General features: G+C 44.2%; 1 protein-coding gene across 2 annotated transcripts; it reads right to left on the bottom strand.

Moving 5' to 3' along the window:
* Positions 1-903: 903 nt before the first annotated feature.
* On the bottom strand, positions 904-22,206 carry IL12RB2 (interleukin 12 receptor subunit beta 2). Of its 2 annotated transcripts, none has more exons than XM_084527691.1 (17): positions 22,077-22,206; positions 19,768-19,827; positions 18,923-19,019; positions 18,204-18,530; positions 17,195-17,309; positions 15,953-16,131; positions 15,628-15,764; positions 14,988-15,132; positions 12,152-12,231; positions 8,014-8,224; positions 6,920-7,120; positions 5,750-5,851; positions 5,512-5,667; positions 5,094-5,231; positions 3,539-3,626; positions 2,580-2,679; positions 904-2,284 (listed from the first exon to the last, which is right to left on the bottom strand). In XM_084527691.1, exons 3-17 carry the CDS (start codon positions 18,978-18,980, stop codon positions 1,769-1,771), a joined length of 2,553 nt encoding a protein of 850 aa, XP_084383817.1. In that variant the 5' UTR covers positions 18,981-19,019; positions 19,768-19,827; positions 22,077-22,206; the 3' UTR covers positions 904-1,768. The 2 variants fall into 2 exon arrangements, with proteins under 2 accessions (XP_084383817.1, XP_084383818.1); XM_084527692.1 differs by lacking the exon at positions 22,077-22,206 and adding an exon at positions 21,596-21,915.
* Between the last annotated feature and the right edge of the window lie 1,171 nt (positions 22,207-23,377).

The raw sequence follows: 23,377 nt of genomic DNA, 5'->3' as shown, positions 1-23,377 counted from the left end.
TTGGTGACATCTGGGGGTCACTTTTTCTTCATCACAGTGTTTGCCACGAACGCGGTGAGCTCGTGTCAAGTGGCTGGAGAGTAAGGGAAATATCCTCACCCAAAAGGGACTGCCGAGGTGATGGACGGGAAGAACAAACCTTGCCACAGCCCCAGTAAGAGGAGGATCCCTTGGGATGCCTGCAGGAGGGCCTGGGCACTGCGCCCACCCGTGCCGGGTGCAGGCAGAGCAGGGGGATGCTCCCCAGGATCCCGCTTCTCAGAAGCTGTTTTTGCTGTTGGAGGAGCCCCGAGGAGCACAGCACGAGGCCGCTGGGTGATGGTGTGCTCTGCATTCCTGGGGGCTGCTGCGGGGTGCACAGCTATAGAGCAAATCTACCAGCATTTGGCTCAATGTTGGCTCTACTTTGTTCTCAGTACGCAGTTTATAGAGCTCCTGTAGAAGATAATGTAGCTGGATCTGGAATAAAAACTAGGGGAATGGGCAAAGAGATCCCCCTAATGCAGCGGTGAAGTTAAAATTTTTAATTTAAGGGAAACGTGGTGGGGAGAGCTGTGGCCTTGAAGCAGCAGTCTTGTGCTGCAGGTACATTTGTTTCTGCTTTAAAAGGAGATGTTTGCAGAGCTGCCAAGGATTGTCTCCTCCTCAAGCTAGGTAGCAGATTTTAGTGTCACAGGAGGCTGTTGCATGAATTTATGCCACTGCTTAGCAGCTTGTATGGCCGGCTGGGGGTGGGGGAGTCACCTGAGACAGGGAAAGGAGATAAAGAGCTGGTGCTCCAGGTAAGGTCAAATCTGGACAACCTCACCCCTAGGAGCAAACCTCCAGCTTTGCTTTTAAGGGTGTTTTGTCCTGTGCCCAGCTGCACTTGAGCTTGAACAGAGAAAACAAGAAAACTGCAGGTTCCCAACATCCTATTTATAAATATGCATTACATATCTACACCGAGTAAACAGAATCATTACGTGTGTAACACGTGCTTCAAGCCTGTAATTAGAACGCTTCAATAAATCATTTAAATTCTCCACGGTCCATTTGACTTACTGTACCCATGTGCTGCCTCTTCCTTTATTTCTGGTGAGGATTTCTCCAAACTGAGCCATGGGGGCTGATGGAGCTGCTCAGCCCTGCTGCAGAAACAAATCTCACATCCTTTGGGGCCCACGTGGGGCTGTAGCACCAGGGTCATGGGGATGCAACGACTTCGTGCCAGTGTTCCCTCTCTTTGAGGAATGCTGTTTGTGGGGTATTGGGCATGTAGGTTTAGCACCAGCTCATGCAGATTTCCAAATGTTGCATTTCTCACTTGGGTGCAGCTGGAGCACAGGCTGCAACCGTGATCCTGTCAGATGCTGAGGGCTCACCCTTACTGAAATCAGCACTTTTTCTTCTGGGCAAGCATCATTTTAAATGATTTTTAGCTTGTCTGATGTAGTTCAAGCCAGACTTAGTTGCTTGTGGTTGGTGGGACAGGGACCTGAGGGTACCCAGTCTGTATAAAGGCAGCCTGAGCAATTAAACTCTCAAAAAGCCAGGCTGCTGAGCCCCAGCAATCCTGGCTCTTCTGTCTTTAATTCTACCTTAGTGTGCTCTGTGGGCGAAGAGCTGCTGCGTTGCGATGTAAGGCATGAGTGGCACTGCTGGAGAGGTTTGGGAGTTGGCTGTTGTCCCCTGGAGGTGTCCCATACAAGTTGTTGTACCGGCTGCAGTGAAACGCACTGAAATACTCCACCAAGTGCAGAAATCAAGGCCAGGCCGTTCTGCCCCCCTACCTCGTGAAAGAGCTGCAGTTCAGCCTCACCGTGTCCAAATTCAGTTTCCCTCCGTAGGAAAACACGGGCGTCAAAAAAGTTGTTGGGAAGACAGAGATCGGGCTGCACTCCAGCTCCTGCTGCTCGGCAGCGGTGTCTGTGGCAGGGGCCAGGATGCCTGCGGGCAGGTAGCCTGGAGCTCTGTCGGAGATGGGGTTGGCGAGGTACTCGGAAGCAGGCTGCATCTGTTCTGTCACCTCTGCCATCCTTCTGTACAAATACGGGAGCTGGTGTTCGTAGCTGTCCCCGTCCGTTGTGCTGGGCAGAGCCTCGTACTCCGACTCCTGCTTCCCGAAGCTGCTTTCCGATTGCCAGTCGTGATTTTCTCTGCCATGAACCTTGCCGAGGACGAGCTTGTCGTGGAAAATCTGGGAGTCTGTCTTCGTGAAGCCCTCCTCTACTTCTATGGTTTCGGGCTCTTCGAAGCTGCTTGTGTCCCGCAGGAACAGGCTGGAGGGCACGCTCAGCTCGCCCTGGTGAGGGGCACACGGACAGCAGCCGCATTAATCCTGCAGGCAGTACCTTGCGACCTCCCACCCCTGAAATGCAAGCACCTCCGCACAGCAGCTACTGCTAGAAGCAAAAAACTCTGCGTTGTGCTTGCCTTTGTGTGATGCACACTGCAGCCCAATGCAACGTGGAGCAGGGCTTATCCAGCGCCAGAAATTGCTGGATTTGCTGCATTAAGAGCTTACCGACGTACAAGGCTCTGATTGCTTTTTCCGTTGAAGATGGGGGGATTAGGAGAAGAAGCAAAGCGTGATTTACCTTCACAGCAGCGTAACTCTTAGCCCACGTGGCGTTAGCTGGATCTGGGATGGCTTTGTTGTGCCACTGGGGCACGGTGGCAGAAAGCAGAGAGTACAATCTGCAAATGGAACAAGAGAAATTAAAAGCATGAATGCTGATACCTGTGAGTGCCGCTGCACTGGGCTGTGCTGCTTGCACGTGTAATTACTGACGAGTTCTGTTAATCACAGGTCTGCGTTAGCAGAGATCAGCAGAAACCCAGCCTGCATGGGACAGATGGATCTTGATGAAATTTTGGGGAATGCATTGGTTTTGGCTGACTGGACAGAACAGCTTTTGACTTATGCTTTTTCAACTGTTTGGGGCCATCGCAACACTTCAAGAGCATACAATAATTCCCCCGGTCTTAGTTCAAATCTTAGTTCAAATCCCCCAGTCTTAGTTCAAATCAGGGGGTGCTTGCTCTGGGTGCTCACGTTTCCCAGGTACAAGGCCAGGGGTGAGGTAATGCTGAGCAACTCCTGATTTAGCAAAAATAAATGCTGCACAGCATCTTCTTCCTGCCAGCCCTCGTTAGCTGTTTATGAGTAATAGCAGCACCTAGCACAGCGTGCTAGGCACGGCCCCGACCTGCAGTCCTGGAAGGGCAGCTTGGGGAGGTGTTCATGTTGCTGTAAAGAAAAATGGCTTTTAGTCACAGTCTGACTTCATTCCCAGGGAGTTACCAAGGATTGTACAAATTCATTTCAGTGGAAGCAGGCCTTAAGCTCTAGATTAAACCATCTGAGATATGAACTACTGCTGTATTTTAAGCACAGTTTGTGTTCTTACACTCGTAATCTGAAACCTTTCTTCAAAACAATCCTCTTTCTTCCCCAAGATGTCCTGAAAGCACATTCCTGCGCCTTCTAACAGAACTATCTTTTATTTATTTATCTGCTATCTTTTATTGAACCAAAGCAGGTCAATGTACTCACACTTTTCTTGCAGGACGCATGGAGCACACGCAGACTGAAAACACGAAGAAGCTGCACGTAAGTACGACGACGAGCCAGTCCACAGCACCTGAAATACAGAACACACACATTTTGGTATTTTTAAATAAGAAAAAAAAATAAATATCTGTGTTCAAATTGGACAACAACCATGGCTTGACTAGTGCTTGTACTCATAAAAGATAGCAAAAATTTTTAGGCTTAAAATCAGGAATCTGAATGGACTGATGGCTTTTGGAGAAAACGGTCCATTGTCACATTAGAAGGTCTACTGCTGCCTCTCGAGATAGCCCTGAATCCAAAACGTGCAATTGCTGGTCTCTCCTCTAGTACTGAACCTGCCCCTGGCAGAGGAAGTCAAGGGAGTGGTGTTAAGTAGAGAAGATCTTAGGGAGCTTTTTAGTACGTGTTTAATAAACTATCACTGGCTTAACTGGTCTCAGTGAATAGCTTTGCTTCAATATGCTTGCACCATTTATTTTAAATGTAACTTTCAGAAATCCACACTTTTCTGCTGGGAAAACTTTTAACTTGTCCAGATTGTTTTAACTCCCTAGGCTTCTTCTGAGACCATGAAACAAGCGTGCCTCCAGAGGGCTATGCAGCATCGCCAGGCTGTGGCGATGTATTTCTGAACTCGTACAGCTCGGCTCCTTAGAAGTTAGAGCCTTCTCTCAGTTTGCATGTGGGTCTGCACAGCATGGAGCTGTTAAACCAGAGCTGTTGGCAATAGTTCGTGCTCCAAGTGCATGAGCCTGTGCCTGCTGCAGCTGCTGCAATGTGCTGTATGTACAGGTCAGGTTCCCATTCTCCACCCTGATTCCTGTTGTGGCACATTGTGGGGAAATTGAGCAGAAAAAACTTTTTGACAGTACTTGAGCACAAATTTAATTTAAATTAATACAAATTTTAAATCTAATACCTTTAATTTTTTTTTTTTTTTTTTTTAATCTGGGCTCAAAACAAACATGATCAAAACAATTCACCTTGCAGGACAAAACCCGATTACTTCTGTTGTCTGTGGCCAAAAATCTTTTGTCAAGGGGCTTGTTTTTGCATCCCTTGGGCAGCACAGAAGCAGGGACCACATAAGATAGCCTTGCACACTACACAAGCTCACTCGTAATTCTGTGCTCCCTATGTCTTTGAGGTGACAGCTGCTCCTGTACCACAGTGAGGGTTCCCATGTGAGGCTTTGAGGCAAGCAAGACCTGTACATAGATATCTGTGTACATAGTTATCTGTGCCAGAACCTGATGTGCACAAACACCTGGGCAAGCAATTTGAAAGTGTCAAACCCTTCTTTCCCTCTTTGCAATAAGCAAGGCTGCTAGCCATGAACTATCAATGATGCAGATAAACGCTTAGCACAAAACCGGAGGTGGGAGACAAAGAAAAGTATGGTGCATCTTAAACCCAGCTGAAACAAGAGATCTTCAGCACTTAAAAAGTGCATAAAGCATTTCTAGTGTATGGAAAACACTGGGCCAGGGACAGAACCTCTCTGCTGGGGGCAAGAGACCAAAAGCTTCATTACTTTCCAAGCAAACCAGCTCCCTGTTGCCCCAGGGGCTCTCCCCAGCAGCCGTTGACGCTGTCATCCAGAGGATGTAGTTCTCACCGCGTTGTAGGTTTGTGATGTAAAATTCGCGTTGGGAAGTTGCATTAGAAATGGCTGAAAGGAAAAGAGGGAGAAGAAAATGAAGCATCTAGCACACGTTTTTACTGTGTTTAATGCTAAAGAATGGGGTTTCCAGAACTTGGAGCATGGAGAAGCTGTTTGTGAACAGCTGTAGCAGAGCCCTGCATCTGAATCCTGCTGCTAAACCTCACTATAGAGTGTCTGTCTGTGACTCCTCAGCAATATAGAGCTGTCTGAAGGCATCTCGCCTCCCACCTCTCTCCCCTCAATGCACAGCACGTGCACACCACGTCATTTTTCACCAGATACCTACTGTAGACAGCCGGAGCTACCTCGCTGTCCTTTTTTCGCAGGTATATGTTGTACGCCGTGATGCAGCCCATTTGCTGGTGGGAAGGGATGTCCTCCCACGAAACCAGGACACCATTTGTCTGCGGTGTTGTGTACATCTGGGGCCCAGCTGATGGTGCTACAAAAGACAAGACTGACTTTTAAAGCTGAACGATTTAAGCTGGCTTAAAAATCTCTGGAAGGGTATTACCGCGATTTACCTTTTTCTCTCGAGTATCCCCTGACTGATGCCACTCGTCCAGCTCTGTCCTGATAAAGTGCAAATACACTGATGTCATAGCACACGTTATCTTTTATGTGTTCTAAATAAAAATAAAAATAAAAGTGGATAATTACCCAAAGAAAGTATTTACAGTTATGGCTAAATATTTTCATTACCTGCGAGTATGAGATGACTGTTATATATGAGTATGAGATGAGACTATTACCTGAGAGATCTGAGATGAACTGTCTCATTTATTACACGTCTTTCATAAAGTAAGAAAAAAAAATGCATCATGGTCTCCTATTTAGCTTGGCACAACCTCACCGTGTATTAAAAAGCCATCCTGACACTCCTCAAGGGTGAAACCCTTTGCTGTTTCATGAAGCAGTGGCTGTCAGAAGACCTGGATCCTCCAAAGCAAACCTTGGACCACGTTTTGTGCTCAAGGTAAGCAGAGGAGGAAAGTGGCTATTACACAGCTTATTACTCTACAATATGCCACAGAGGGTTTTGCTATGTGTAAGGTCACCAAGGAGGCACACAAACCTAACAACCTTTCTTCCTCATGACTTCATACGAACATCGTCCCCAAAAAACGTTTAATGGGGGTTATGAATGAGTGACATTAATTTATTTTTCTATTTTTCAAAACGGACTACGAAGTAATAGCATGAACTTGCTGGTTAGTTTTTTTCCAGTTGCCCAAGAGCAGGGATTTAAAATCCAGGGAGGCACAACACCAGGATGGAAAACGGGAAAGCCTAACTAGAACAACACTGGCTGTCCCTCTGTAACTTCACAGCTATAGCTGATATAAAGAATACAGACACTGGTTTGGATCGATAGCAAATAACTGCTACAATGGAAATACTGTTAAGTCTTTCATCTTGTGTTCCAGCTGAGTTTTGAATGTCTTGTTTCATTTCAGAAGGACTGATTTTTTTTTTTTTTGAGGCATTCTACTTACAAGGTATAAATCTCAGTTGAGGGACTTGCTGAGTTGAACTCCAAGCAGCCATTGACTTTTTTTCTTCCTATATAGAAAGCTTTAAATACCATAGTTTCTTATGCTGAATAAGTAAAAATTAGAACCTGACTTTTTTCCTAAACAGTTTCCAAAATAAAATGGCACTTCAGCACCGTCCTATCTCTATGTGGCAGTTACCTGATATCACTGTAGACAGGTTGGATGCTACGAGCTTTATCCAGGTCGGAGGAGGTGCTAGGCTCTTCTTTCGGTGTGTGTCCATCCATTCCACTACATATCCATTGATGAATGCAGTGGATTTATTGGGAGGTTTCCAGCTGACAAAGATGCTGCCGTTTCCCATGGGTATAGCAGAGACTTTCTGAGGAGGAGGTAAATCTTACATGGAAGAAAGAACAACCAAACAAAAACCACACCATCAGCACAAACTGCCTTAGCCAGGTTGACTTGATAAGTTTGCTACATGTGTTTTACTGTGTTTCATCCAGTTTGATGCTATGCAGTGTATGAAAATAAACTAAGATTGGAAGAAAAGGTCGTGATTACTAGGGTGAAATCTGCCTGTGCTGACAGGAATACAGCCATAGCTTTACCTTGTCTCATGGTGTGGTGGTCTGAACATACATAGCTTTGTTTCTGCCACCCCCAAGCCCTAGAAAGATCCCATCACAGCACCCAGTAATGCCCCTGCTCCTGCCTTACAACCACAAACACGCAAGCTTCCCACAAGACCAAACTTCTTCCTTTCACAGACAGGCCCTGCTTACTTTGTCCTGCAGGAGAAAATGTGGGGAAAGTCCCCAGTTTTTCAAAACACCAACATCTTTTCCGAACGTTTTTTTTTGGTAACAAACACAGTTCGACTCAGCCTGCAAAACAGTCCTTGCCTTACTGCCTCCATGAAATTACATGCAGTTCTATTTCTGCTGTGATTTCCCCTCACCATCACTCTCCCTGCAGTTCTGCCCTCTCCCATGATTTTTATTTTTATTTTATTTAATTTTGCATAGTTTCTTTTCTGCTGTGTCAGCCTGCCTAGCTTACAGGGAGGCTTCCACCCATGTCAGCAGAAGGAGTTACAGTCACAGCTGGACTAATTCAGGGCAACTTGACTTGTCACGAACCTGCACCCTTGCCCTTGACAATATTTGTAACTGGATCTAAACTCCAGCCACTGCAGATTCACTGAGATCAACCCTAAGGAGCACAAAGTGGTAGGATCTGGATGCTTCTGTGGCACGAATATTATTTCCCGTGGCTCAGACCCTTACCCCCGATGCCTAGGTCAGTCACGATGACTGCAGGAGGTGAGCTTCCCCTCGAGTTGTCAGCAGTGACTGTTATCCTGTAGTCCATCTTTGCAGTGGTTCTGGTGTAACTGGTTTGTGTGGTAACCTCTGCTTCGGAACCGCCGCGATTTAGTGCTTCCAAGGTCACCGTGTACTGCAGGATTCTTCCTTTTGCTTCTGACTTGCTCAGAGCCTGAAAAGAAAACACATTTCTTAGCATTTTCAGTCTTCTGACAGCAGCAAGGACTGGGAGACGGGGGAATAATAAATAACAATAAAACAATAACCATCATTCGGTGCATTGCAAACACCCTTTGATTGTACTAAATGGAGGAGCTGCCTGGGAGGGTTTCAGAACTGCCCCAGGAGGGAGGCACTGGTTTGGCTCCCAAAAAGGGGTGTGCATTGCCAAAACCAGCTGGTTTGCTGCCTCTCTGCGGGATGAGCATGCAGTGAGTGCACCCCACAGCTGCAGCACCTGCACAGCTCCCCACGGTGAATTTAAGCAGCTCCCCACGGTGAATTTAAGCACAGAAAAAAGCCTTTCTTCAGCCACCACCAAAGCGACTAGCTCAGCCAGGTAATCCAGTAACGTGAAACAAGTATTTCACCTCCTTCAAAACTAACCTTCTGTCATGAAAGGGATCTTTGTTACACCTGTAAGGCCTCCTGAAGGCTCTCCCACACTCACTTGGCCGCAGTTTGTGCACTCAGAGCGTGATTCCCAGCCGAGCAATGGCCACGGAGCCTTTTCCACACAAGACCATGAACTGAGGCAAGCCCTACTTTCAGACCCTTCTGCGAAGGCGGCTGGGATGCTCATTATTTCCTGGCAATAATGAATCAACATGTTTTTCTTCCTTTCCAAGAAATACTACATCCAAAGTAATATTTTACCACGTCCTGGGAGCCAGTGATCATAATTAGAAGATCAGACAGATCACCTGCCTTGTACAGGCTATCAGCCTGCTATCAGCCCTCCAAAAAAAGCCTCTTTTTCTGGAACTCCAGATCTCCTGCCCTGTGATGGTGCTTCAGAGCATCTCCCCAGTTCAAATGCTCAAGGTACCCAGTGTAAGTCAGAAGCTTTCACCTGAAGGTAATCTTTTATTCCTCCCTTTTTGTTCTAACACAGAAGAGGCTAGTTACAGTGACAATGTTACTGGCTGGACAATAGCAAATTCCAGCTAATGTTCTTGGTATCAGATGAGCAGTTTTTACTATTTTCTTTTCTAAAAGCAAGAGGAAACATGGCATGGCGATGCTAGAGGGATGAAATATGGCATGACAATGCTAGAGGGATTGCTTGGTCATCTTGTTGAGTATAGTTATGGCATTTTAAAGACAATATAGTTCCTCCTCAGTACCAGCCTGAGAATACTATTCACAAATGAACTGGTATTTTTATTACTAAAAAAATAAATAAATGTACTTTCCAAACAGCCCAGCTTTATCGACTAGTATACTGGCTGCAGTTTCCCTTTTCCCATTATTTTGCACGTCTGTGTAACAGCTGCACGATGTAACACCTATGTTGAGTTCTCCCTTTGATTTTGCTGTAGCCCAGCCCTGTGACCTGTCCTTTCCATTCCCAAACCTTTTTCCAGCTCCTTCATTGCTCTTCTCTTAGGAATCCGCAGCATCTGCCCACATTTTTCCCATCTCACCTTTTGGTAAGTGCCACATTCTTCTCCTTCTCCAGATCACAACATGATAATGTGCTACCTGACGATTTAGTGCCTCCACAAAGATGTTTCCCATTTTGTATGCCCAGCGTTCAGTTGCCGAACAGAGTTCCCTGGTAGCAGTTATGACCCTCCGAAAGAAGGACCCCTGGAATCTCTCCCTCGCTAAATTTATTAGACCCTGCATCTTTGTCACGTTGGGTGTTCTTCATACCAGATTGCTGGGTTTGTTTTTTTTTTGAAGCAAAAGTGTAACTGAGTTAATTCCCTAATTATAGGGACAAGAGCACACATTTTACCTGAAATTCTCTCTTAAGGTTACATATCTTTCTTTTCATTTCTTATTTATTTATATATTCCTGTGTAAGTCCAGTTTAGTGAAGCTCTTTAGCTGGTGAACTGCTGCCCTTCCGAACAGAAACATACCCAGGGGCAGTGAAAGATACCGATTTCTGTTTCTTCAGATTGAAGTCACACTTCTCACAAGGGGAAAAAGAGCACTGACTTCATAGCTAGATATGTAAAAATGAGCAAGTTTTGATTTCGGTGAAATCTAGAATTTTGATAAAAGCCACAATGAGATAAAGAACTATTTAAACGCAACCACTTAAATACACATCGCTTTGAAGAGTCAATCTATACTGTCACTTTTAACACTTCTGTAGCTGTTTTTTCCACTCTGGGTGACTGAACGCACTCTTCATACTATCAGTTTCACAGTTTCCTACAGTTCCTACGTAGTTAGTTAATTTGTTTGGCTGTTTGGGTTTTTGTTGATTTTTTTTTTGGTCATAACTAAACAAAACTAAACAAAAGGAAGTGGGGAAAAAACCCTTAAAAATAGGAAAATGTTTGCAGTTTTGCAAACACTTTGGCAGTGTCTCAGGACAAATACAGTGTCTGAACCTATTCTGAAAACCTTCTGAAACCCTGATGAAACTAAACTGGCACTAGTTTCCTTGGTATTAATTAATGGGAAAACACGAAAACATACACTGGTAATACATTGTACTGTCTGCGTCTTCTGCCTTGGGTCTGTTCTGAAAACTATAAAAACAACGTATCACACCCATTTTATGAATGATACTACAGGAAGTCCGTGTAGATAAAGAAAGTGTTGCCAGCACTCTACTGCAAGGTAAACATCTTAAAGCCACAAAGTCAAATAATTACCCGAGAATTGCTGCTTTCACTTACAGTGTAGTACTACTTGTTGTGGAGAGAAGATATAGCATTTGGAAGATTAACTACAGATTGAAAACTGCAAGTCAAAGAAAATGTAAGCTTAAAAAAAAATAAAAATCTTAATGGGTTTGAAAAAAACACTGCAACAAACACCCCACAATCTGAACACCCCTCCTACGACCTGACTTCTTAGTGCTGTATCAGTAAGACTGGAGAAACTGAGTTACTGAGCACCTTGGGTGGCACCTTTCTGCATCAAGTTCCACAGAAAGGATGCAATAAGGAGCCTGTAAAGCCCAGCAACGCGTTTTTATTTATGGCTGGCTGCCTTGCTTCTCTCTGTTAATGCGGTCCCTGAGGTCAGGATCTGAAGCATGTTGTGGGAGAGATGTCACTGACAGCTCCTTGCTGCCTGAAGACAAACTTTCACTGAGCATGTTGTTAGAAAAGAGCCCAAATTGTGTAGTAATGTGGAATTTTTAATCCACAGGTTATTCAAGTGAGTTTTAATCTGAATTCTTTTGAAGCTACTTTCCATTTGGGACATCATAATTTCCTTTATAAGGCCTCAGCCACCAGCCCTCCAGCTTACTGAGCAGACCCAAACAACCAAATATTTTCTGCCCCTTGTATATGAAAATACTTGCACTGAGTTTGTCCAGTTTCAGATTTGCAGCTTTATTATTAGCCAACTATTTTGCATGTGGCTTGCCTGTTGCTTGTTTCACACCTGTACAGAAAAATAGTTTCCTTCTGCTCCTGCAGTATGATGAGATTCAACTGACCACTGACAAAGCACCAACACAGACAAAACAATTTCAATTTCCCAGACTATATCCAGCTTTAAAAAGTTTTATATAGTTTGGTTATAATAAAGGCCTTTAAAAATAAATCACCTCCTCTAGACGCAGTGTGAAAGGGGGAAGGGAACGTCTGTCTTCAAGAGAAAGGTGGTAACTGAATGTGATACTTCTACTTTGGGCGGCCATTATCTGCTTTTCACTGACATGATACGCTGGAAAGCTTTGGAAACTTTTAAAGGGACATTCTAGACAGAAAAAGATTTGTTTAAATCTTGCTGAGGAAAGCCTCGGGTAGCAGAGTTATTCTATATCTCTGGACAAAGCAGTGGTAAGAGCCCTGTGCTCTATCTGGTTAAACACCCTTCCAGCAAATATGTAAAGTAGAGTTCACTCTCCAAAGTTGCTGATTATTACTGTATATGCTCTAGTTTTACCTAAATGTCTTACCTTCCAAAAAAGAGAAATGTTCTGTGTTTGAGAGTCCACATCCTGCATTTTGTACCAGACATCTAAGAGACCAGTGGGCACTGGATGTCAAAGAAAAAAGGGAGCAGAATTAATGACTGTATTTTGAAGCAAACAAACAAGACATTGAATAGGCTACATAGGTAAAAATCCTGAAATGACTAAAATTTAGGATTTCAAATCTCTCTGAAATGATGTAACGTGCTGTAGCCTTTAAAGTATTATCTTGTATTTTAAGTCTATATTTGCTATTCCAGCTGGAGCTCAGCTGCCATGATGACTGCAGTCACAAAGAGACCAAACCACAAGAATAAGAGAGGGTTATGCTCTTCCAGGCACTATTTTGCACTCTGTAATCACTGACTTTCACGGAAGCCTATAAATCACAGTGACAGTATTAGTTCTGACCTTTGCATAGAAGTTGGGCTAATGAAGGTCCTTAGGGCTGGCTATATCAATTCTAAAACAATGGACAGCTTAAGGTGATAGGGATTTTGTGTACCCGCTCCTTGCTATCTAGATCTGGGCAATAAATGTCTTTAACAGCTAGTTGGGTAGGACCTTGTCATACGTAGTTTTAAAGCCCAGTTCTTTCCAAGATTTTCATTATGTTTACAGAATTAACATTTAGTAGTCAAAACACCGAGCAGAATCACAGCCAGTCCTGGGAAGATACTTCTGGAAAACCCTTGGTGTTTAGACTGCTTGATACTCATTCAACTTTACAGTTTTGAGTAAATCTTCCAAAATAACACTAAAGCAAATTTCTCGCTGCAAAAGCTAGTGAACAGTGTGCTCAAGCAGTTCAGAATCAGATAAAGATATACAAAGACAGCCAGTGTGATAAAAGATAATAAAGCTTGGTTCCTCAAGGTCCCGGCACACAATAAACGAATAAAATTACAATAATAAGTGTCACGGATAACATAAGCAGCAGGCAGTTGATGCCCAACCCCACCTAGAATGGGACTAGGGCTGTCTGTTACTTACTAAATTCAAGGACAGAAAAAATCCTCAATACCAGTAACGTTAAGAACCATCAATCCTGTATCCACTGCAAATAGTGACAGGAATAGAGAAAAGAAACAGGACCCACAGAAGAAATAAAATCCGAATGCACTCACTGTGAGCGAGGGAGGAAGCGGTGAGCTCAAAGCAGGAAAAAAAATAAATCAGATTGCCTCTGTTGGACTCCAGCCCAGATTTTAAGGTTCATTTCACATGTGAACTATATAAGTTAGCTAGAAAAAAATGCTCACTTTAGAACAGTACTCACATAAAGCAAGTTTTTGTGGCAGCTCAGGCCTGGTGAAAAGTGGAAAAAAAAAAAAAAAAAAAAAAAGCACCCTAAAAAGGTACACTCCTGAATTTGTTAAATGCCAAATTCTCGAGTAGAACTTCAACTCCTTTGGAGAAGAGCAACCATTGTGCAGACAGAGCTCGTCACCTGCAGCCTCACCTTGCTAACACTTAGTCTGATGTCAGAAGACATTGATTAGCTGGAAATATTCTTGTTTTACAGCACGGGCTGGGGAGGAGGAATGCTGACCACAAGTACCATAGCAACCCGGACTGCATCAGGAAAGTAAGAAAACTGTTGAGAGGAAGGTGGGGGAGGGAAGGAAAAGTTCACACCTTCTGCATCAATCAATGCTTCTTACAGAAACTGATGCTGTCAGTAGTGGTAAACAGCATGAGTAATAACTGCAGGAGCCTGAAGGTCTTATAGTAATTCACAAAAAAAGGAGCAACGAAAGCCAAGTACAATATGAAAGGAGAGAATGCCAAAGCAGCCAACACATCTTTGTTAAAGCACACACTTCTGAGAAGCTTTCTTCTTTCATCAGAACTGACAGTTCTGCAGCCTGTGACTTCATACAGCTCAGCGGGAAGTCAAGCAAGCACATATAGGAGCCTGCAGCACCGCCAAGACCTCTAGTATTAGAACTGGTACAAACTAACACAATTGCCCCCACATTTGTGCTGCGTGTTCCCTGGAATCTGCTGTGCAGTCCTGTGAAGCAAGAAACATTATCTGCTCACGTTGCAATTCATGAGGGGACTGCTCTCCGGAATGCGTGGCCAGGTTAAAACCATTCAGATCTCCAATGACTCCACTCCTTAGTGGAGGAAGCGACCTGGGAGTTCTCCAAAGGAAATATTTTCTTTACTCGGAAAAAGATGAATTGGCAAAATCAAACTATTTTGTTAAAACCTCCCTCAGGTCTGTTGAAGCTGACAGAACAGGCAGTGTCCTGGCTGATTCGTTCAGCTCCTCAGCAAACTGTCAAGTGAGCTCAAGAACCAAGAGAGTGCTTCCCAAACCTGAGGTTCCTTAGTGACTGAGGGCCGCTTGGCAGCCATCCTGACTTTTGTATGCTATTATTGCAGAAATTCAGTAAAATGCTTAGATATGAACCAATACAAAACGTTTTCCTTTTCCCAGTTAAGCTGCACAAACTTTCTCTGACTTTTCCAGATGTGCAGGAATGCAGGAGGCTGCTGCTAAGGCTTCAGGCAACATGGAGAAAATGTCTCCAACTTCCAGCAATGTCAAAAGAATAAATCCTTCAGAATTTCTCAATGAGCTCTTGAAATTCCTGTTTCATAAGAAACTTAAACAGTTTCTTTCTTACTTTTTTGTTCATGAGGAAGGCTGTTCTGTTACACAAGCTCACTTCTCTGTTGGCTTTGTTTCTGGATTTACAGAGCATCTAACCAGGACTGAAAACAAAGCAGCATTTTGAATTTGTTACCTTTACACTTCTATGTACACTTTACAGACAGGCATAGTGTACCAAGCCACATATTGTGTTACCTGCTTCTGGAGTCTGGGTTTGGAACACGCTCCAGTTACTCCACAGTCCTCTCTCAGGATGAATTTTACAGCTAACCTGAAATTCGTATTCTGTATGAGGCTCCAGACCATAAAGACTGAAATTTTCACTATTGACGTTTTCAACCTTTAATGGAAATAAAGGACATATAATGTTAAACTTGCAAAGCAATAAAGTTGATAACTATTCTGTTTTGTGTATTTTACTCAACTTCAAGCAATGCATTCAGCATTTAAAATAAATACAAAGACTTCCAACCAGCATTAGATAAGGCCCAAGCATTTGTAAATTGAATACCCGTAGCCATGAGCTACACTGGGCAGATACGACCACATTTTGATAAAGTAGTGTGCCAAACATAAGCTCAGATTCTTCGGTGCCTCATACGTGACATAAGGGGAACTATTCATGCCTGCAGATTTTTACAGGATGAGAGTTTTACTTTCTTTCAGTTTTAGACCAATGACAGAGGTTTTGATTAGTAGTCAATAGTTTTTTCTCAAATGTGATGCTAGAGAGCAGAGAGAGGCCAATTTGGAAAAACTGACTCTAAAAAGAAACAAGGATATTAAAGCAACCTCCAAGGATCACAACTTCCTTCCTTCTCCAACAAAGGATTACCATGTTCCAGGCGTAACCAGTAAGCGGACGGTATCTTATTCTACAGTGCTGCGCTCGTACTTCATCGTGCCAAACAAATGTGAAATTTGTCACAGAATTTTCAAATTCCACCAACAATCTCGGAGGATGTGGTTTCACTAGAGGCAAAAAACAAAAACAAGAAAATGGCACTCAGGCATGCATCACAACTGGAGGGTTAATGGAAAATAGAATAACGAGTTGAGACTGGATGGATACTTCTTCTGACAGGTTTAAGCAACAAAGGTACAGGGCTCAAACTGTTTTCACTTTGCTCTAACTGAACGAAGGTAAGTAATACATTTACCTATGTCTATCAACATGAACATGAGTGGCTGTGAAAAAGCACTTCCTAGTTCGTTGGAGGCGGCAACCACAACTGTGTAAGTGGAGTCAAAATTCAACTTCTTGCTCAGAACCAGCGAGCCAAATTTATTACTCAGATTTTCTTCTAGAAAACAGAAGATGTCAGTGCCATCTGACAGCCTAGAAAAGAACAAATCCTCTCGGTTAACACTTCCCTGTACCCTGTGAAAGTTAAATCCCTGAGTTCACAGAGGTATAGCACACATCTCTACCAAATTGTGCTGGTTCGGATCTGCTGAGACTCTTTGAACAACTTAAATGATTAAGTTTAATCGGTGATTAAATATTTAATTTATCTGTAGTCTAATGGTCAGATGGTATGGCTTCAAACACGACTTTTCATTCTCAATCTGTCATTCAACCCGTTGTAAAGGTAACTCCTTTAGCTTCTCCATGTACTTTCCTCCACATGAATCAGAGATGATTATATCACATTGCTTCAGGCTGATCTGTCGCATTTTATAATATACTTAATAAATTTCTAGCAAGCACTGCTGTATTTCTATGTGCCATTGCAACACTTACAGGACTCATCCTTCCCTCCTCTTCTGTGAATTAACCATCTAGTGTCCTTCTGCTTAAAGAGCAATGATGAGTTTCTATAAACTAGGAATTCTGCTCCTACGTTGGCCAAGAGAAGCAGGTAATAGTGAGCTTAGCAGGACAAAGAGATGGTCACATACAGTACCTCCAAAAATAAACAGGCAGTAGTTCAGTCTGTCCAGCTGATTGCAAGCGTCAACATTAATTCTTTCTACCCACATACTTGCTTGAATAGAGCTTTTCTGTTGCAGGCATTGCTAATCACGTAATCACTAAATAGAGAAAATCCACTGCAGGAGAACAGCGGGTTTAAGCTGCCGTTTTAAGACTACTCCCACTATTAACAATCTCTTTCCAAAACAGGAGCCATGACTTGGCTTATTCTCTTTACCCACTTAACCCAGAAGTGAGTAAACCACTGCTGTGCAGCACACACAAATGTAAACAGGAAAGGTTTTTTTCAGCTGAGAGAGTTGGCTTTTGTGATCATGGCAGCCTTGGACTGATCGATTCATAAAGCAACTCTTGTGCGATTTGCTAAAAAGGTTGGATCTGTAACAAACAGTGCAAAAATAAAATTAAAAACACCTCTAAGTTATTATTACAGGTATTAAAGTGCCTACTCCCCTGTGTTACTTACTGTATTACATATGTAGTGTTTATGTGTGTAAGCCTTCCTTTATCCCAGGTGCAGGTAGGACTGCCATCTGTCCCGTACTGGATACATGACACGTTTCTTGGCTGATCTGGAGGATCTTAAACAGATACTCTTATCAGTTTCTTCCTTAAAATTGTTGAGAGGAGAAATATGAAGAAATGCTGGGGTTTGGTTTTGTTTGCTTGTTTTTTAATGACAAGCAATTAAGTGCAAAGGATTCAGAGGTCACTATACGTGAAAATAGCTGAGTCTATCATGCAGTCTCTTGAGACCAGACACTTGAGCAAACCCGTAGTTAATTTACAAGGATACCAAATGAATACAAGTGCTGAACAACTATCAGACTGGGCACTCCAAGCTTTGCTTGGAGCAGTCAACCATTATTCCTTATATTAAAAAATAAAAAAAAATTTAGAAAAAGGCACCAAAGCACTCATACAGAAGATGACTACTGCTGCAGCAGCTGCTCTTCTATGGCAAGAAGAAAATCTAAAATTTCCTTAGAATTATTCTCGCAAGTCTCCTGTGTCCTGAAGAGCCTGGTGTATTTCAAGTGTAGAACAGGAGAGAGTGAGCATTATTATGCTTGCTCTGAACAAGCAGTTTCATTCAGCACCTCTCTGTTTTTTCAATTACTGGAACTCCTTCGTTCCACAATAGTAAATGAGTAAGTTGGGTAGCATTTCAGTGCCACTACACGTGAACCAGCACATTAGCTTTTTCAGAGGTTGCACAGTGATACACAGTGGGTGCAGAGGGCCAGACGTGAACGCAGAGCCCTCCAGATCCCAACACCCATGGGGGTGGCTGGGAATCCGGGTGTGGAAGCCCCCTTTTGTTGCATAGTTCCAGCCAGCAATATTTTAGATACAAAGCCAATAAAACACAGCACCCTTCCTGGAAAAGGCCACCCACATACTAGTTCTTAACATAAGTCTCAGAAGAATCCCAGAAAACGTTTAAGAACAAGAAAGAACGAAATTCTCCTTACTTCCAGACATTATATCGACTCCACAAATGAGTTTTTTCTTGTATTCACAAACTATTTTGCAAGTAAACATGTGCTTGCCATATGTCAGGACTTGAAATTTGGTGCTCACGGAAGTGCCATAATTAATAATTAGTTCGGAACTGTTAAAGAAAATAGCTATCTTGCACTGCTCATTGTATTTCAGTTGTTTCAGCTGGCACGAGAGGGTAATGTTAGTTCCAGGCTGGACATGTGAAGCAGAGTTAGCAGTCATATTTCCTTTGTCACATATTTCTGCGACCCCGTGGGGAAGTTTGTTAGCAGTCACGTTTCCTTTACTGCACGCTTCTGCAACAAAACAGGGAAAAAAAACTTTAAAATGAATACATCATTCAGTCTGTAAAGCATGCTGCCCTCTAGGAAGAGGGTCTTCCCGAATTTTTAATGTAAGAATTCCTGTCTCTGCATATGTAACTCGTAATATATTGTTGTGCACAGTCTTCACTGATCCGATTACCTGGAGATCAGAAACCAAAGCCTCGCTACCAGTTATCGTACAAAAAAGCACAACCCGAGACAAAATCTACCAATCAGACCTGTTTTTTCACTGCTGAGAGAAAAAACTAAGTAGCCAGAGTGCTTCTTTTAAGTGATAATTTATATATATATATTAAATATATATATATATATTTAAGTGATAATTTATATATATATATATATATATATATATAAAGCCTTACCTGCTGTGAAGTGCATCAACAAACAAATTGCTGCAGGCACAATCCATGCAAATAACATTTTGCTTCCTATAGAGAAATGAGCACCTTTTACCTGTTCCTACAAAGTGAAAAAAATCGTTTTAAAATATTGGTAGTATTTTTTAACTTCACAAAATTCAAAATGCTTATTTGATGGGTCCTTTCTAATTAACTGTCTCTGCTGACATTGCGCAGTGACTCTCAAGATGCTGTCCCGTGCAGCTGCTGATTTTCAGCCTGGTTCTCCCTAGAGACAGGCTCAATAGCTAGAGGAACGTCAGAACTGCAGGTACTTTACAACTCTGCATTTTCAAAACAGACATTCTTGCTCTCTTCCTTCGCAAAGATGCTCTGCAAGCCCAGAACCAAAAATCTTACTGTGAAATGCATCCAGAGCAGACCCTAAGTACGCCTTGTGCGAAGGATAAATATTTTCCTTATTCATTTCTGCTCTTACACCTCCTGCCTTCCACTTTTGTGCAGAAGTGAACAGATCCCAAAATTTTAAAGTAAACTTCTCCAGCTCCTCGCAGCTGCCTAACAGCCAAAATTTGGCAGGGCCTTCAGCAGAAAGAACACACCGTACCAGGGAGGTTTGAACACCCAGTACGTAGAAGCAGCAACTCTCAAGCTTCTTAATTCTCTCCTGGGGATACTCACAGACATTTACATGATGCCCCCTCACCTTCCACCCCCTGCAGCTTCTCGGGGAGTAAGAACATGTGATATTTCTCCCCAAGACAACGTTTTTACATGCCAAATCCAGAGCAGAAGAGATGTAGAAATGCCTGGTGCTTCCCAGCACCCAGCCCGGACACTTGGCTCACCTCTCACATCTCCGCAGGGGCAGGCAGCCGTGGCACGCATTTGGAGGCAGCAGCCTAGCGCTGTGGGAACACCAGGGAGAGGGAGTTAAGGACAAGCTAATGAATGGTGAGGAGCGACTAAGGGCGTCTGCTGGGCAGGAAAACCCGACTGTCAGTCTGGAGTCAGATACGACGTCCACTGCTGCAGGTGAGAGATGCAGCAGCCCCATTACCAAAAACATTTCAACAGACCCGCACCCAGACTTCCCAGGGATGCCCCCAAACCCAAAGGAGTTGATTTCATGCCGGGTGACTAACACAGACTGGAGATTCCCAGAGCCGAAGCATCGTGCGTTAAATGTCGGCTATGACTTTGGGAACTAGCAGCCTTGTAATTTCTTTAGATGAGTTTCCAAAGTCAAAAACATCACACACAGCTTAGTTATGAACATTTAACTCTACCCTAAGGAAAAAATCAAAAAATAAAAAATGCAGACATAGATATTGAGCACGTTGTTAAGAATAAACCAAACAAAACAGAGCTTTTGAGGTGTTTTTAGCTCCGCAGGATCGCTCAGAAATTCGGTTCAAATGCAAAGCGATGCCATGCCTCGAATTCCTGAACAAACCCGGCACTGGGGTACCGGCAGTGACAAATGCAATCGGTCACACCGATTATTCAGCACTTAAAGTCGCCCTGCGCTTGCAATCAGCATTCACAACTGTTTCCTTTTTTTTTTTTTGCCCTGCCGCTGCTGAGAGGCAGCAGCAGCGAGAGCGAATCGGGTCCTTCAGCACAGCACACACCAGTGACCATTTTCCATAGCCTATGACCTGCTGCAGAGACGCAGTTATTTTAACAGCCTGATGTCATTATTTCAAGCAAACCACTGCAAAGCGAAACTTCACAGCCTGATCACCCCTCTTGCTACTGTGGACGGGCACTTCCAGGGGGACACATGGACAATATAACGTTTGGTACGTGTATTAATACATAAAAAAGTTATTTCAGGTTGGTTTTGTGTAATGAGACAGGAGCCATCCCACATTTTTTTTTTTTTTAAGAAAATGAACTCTCATATGATGGGAAATATAAAAGAATCGCCCGAAATGCATAAACACCGTGCTTTTTATTTAAATCCAGGGGTTCTTCAGACCAAAATGCTGCAGCGCCCCAGCCTTAGCGGTGCACGTAACGCCGAGGTCTGTAGGTGCTCTGCAACTGCGGGATGAGCAATCGCAGCGCCCGAGGTCTTCAGGTAAATGCCCTGCTTTCCAAAAAACTGATATCGCCCCGGGGCTGTAAACATCCTCAGACAGCACAACCGTACCCCAAACACCTGAGTCACCACCCAAAAGCGGGGCTTCTTCAAGTAATTTCAGGCGCTAGACAACTCAACGCGGCATCAAAAGAGAGCAGCCAGCCGTCTAAAGCACGACCGGGGCAAAAGAGGGGGAAAGAAGGAGAAATAGGCTTCGGCTTGGACCAAAGACACACGGCAAGCTTTTGTAAAAAAAAATAAATAAATGAAAAAAATCCCCAGATTCCACGCCGGTGTGGGAGAAAGAGAGGAAATGTCTTGCTGAGCGGCACACGAGGGGCACAGCCGCCCGTGCGGGAGCCCCGGGGGCTGCCCGGGTGTCGCTGCGTGCCTTGAGCCGCAGGCGGGGGGCTGAGCACTGCCTCTGCCCCTCACAACGAGCCCTCACGCTTCAGCACAGCGGCTGCCGGAGCACGGCGGCTCCCCGGCTGCCTTCAGCCGGCTTGTAGGAACCGGGGATGCCCCCCCAAAAAAGCTCCGGAGCCATCCGGAGCCGCCCGCCCGCCCGCCCCGTCGGGGGTACTCACCGGGCGGCCGCGCCGCTCGTCTCAGCCCGCAGCCTCCGGGAGCCTCCCGCATGTGCACGGCGGCTCCGGCCCGCCCCGGCCCGGCCCGTTCCGCCTCCCCTCAGCGCCGATCGGCTCCGCCCGGCCCCGGGCTCACCCTCCCGGGGGTCCCGGTGGGGTCCCGGGTGCCGGCCGGTGCAGAGAGATCGGGGTTGGACGGGGCCGGGGGCGGCCGAGGGGGGAGATGAAGGGGTAAGAAGGAGGTTTGCTGAAAGAGGCTGGCTCAAAAGTTAGCTCTACTCACAGCTTCCCTCCCCCTCCCCTCCTTCCCAGCCCCCGTTTTTCTCTCAGGGAAGGCAAGGCACAGGAAATTTCAATTACAGAAAGCCTAGGTATGAGAAAAGGGTGAAGATTACCAGAATAAAAAAAAAAAAAAAAAAAAAAAAAAAAAAAAAAAAAGAAAGAAAAAAGCCTGTGAAACCCAAAGTATAACTCTCACTACCTGCTGGTAGACTGGAACAAGAAGTGCTCAGGCAACCGCAGCGCAAGACAGAGGTGGGGGAGAGGAGCCTGTCCTCAGGTGCAGCCGCTGCTCCCCTGCACCCCCGTGGCTATTTCAGCACCGGTCCGTGCTGCCTTTTGCACATTTTCAATCCGCCCGCTGGTGGACTGCCACCGTATCTGAAAGAGCTTATCATTAACAAGGTCCCCGTTAGCTATTGTCCCTCCTCTTTGTTAGGCGTCGATAACAAACTCAGCTTTCCCGGCAGCGTTTGCTTCGTAGTAATTTTTACTAGCTTGAGTATTGAAGCAAAGGTGTTTTGGGGACTGACATCCAAACAAACGATTATAGGAAGCATTAACTTGTAGAGACCAGAGTCTTTGAGTTTGAACCCCTAGTACACTTTGTCTCTCTTCCAAATCCCTGTATAACATTAGCACTTTTTTTTTCTAGACAGAAGAAAGTGCTGACGAAGTTCACAGAAATACTATGCATGCACTGTGCAAGTCTGTACCCTGTGAAACTCCAAATATCACCAGTTTCCTTTTAAGTATATAACTTATTTCCCCTCTGTCTTTTTTTAGTTTACACTTTTTACAATACTTCTTCCCAGCACGCGCTTCATCTACAGTCTGTGAAGCCAGGATTCGTGTCATTTTAACATAGGACTCCAAGAGGATTTCATACGAAGTCTCATCTCTGGTACCCTGTCCATCGCTCCCCCTCACTGGGTGTATTTGCTTTTCATTTTTTGAAAAAAAAATTATGCAGCCATTACAAGAGGTGCTCAACTGGCACTAGCAAAACTTGAGTAGCATTTTACTCATCAATGAGGCATTTAAGGGAAGGTGCCCGTCAGGTGGCCCGAGTGATCAGAATTTTGCGTCGTGATGACGGGAAACTAAACTGAAAACACCGATCCAGTGCCTATCATAAGGTGCAGCTACTTTCTTTTTTTCTTTCTTTTTGCCTAAGGCTTAACACCAAAGTCTGCTTTTTCATGTGATTCCTTCTCATTGAGTTGTGTCGAAATAGCGCGTATGTTCCCAAGAACTGTCATGGAACAGCTTTGATATTCCAGATGTTTTATAAACCCTCTGCTATTCTACCAGGCTTTGAAGCAAAATATTTGCTAAGTATTATTCTTATTCCAAATGCTACTGCATTCCAGAAATGGATTGAAAATGGTTTTTGCTGCCAGCCACGTGGACTAGCCCAGTACGTTGTGTGCTGGGTGTTCCTTCAAGGCGACGGAGCAACGCTCCATCTTAGGGGCCAATAATTCTGTGTTGCCTCCCACA

This window comes from Aythya ferina (assembly GCF_964211825.1).
Source record: "Aythya ferina genome assembly, chromosome: 8".
NCBI lineage: Eukaryota > Metazoa > Chordata > Aves > Anseriformes > Anatidae > Aythya > Aythya ferina.
This window is presented reverse-complemented; position numbering and strand designations above follow the sequence as displayed.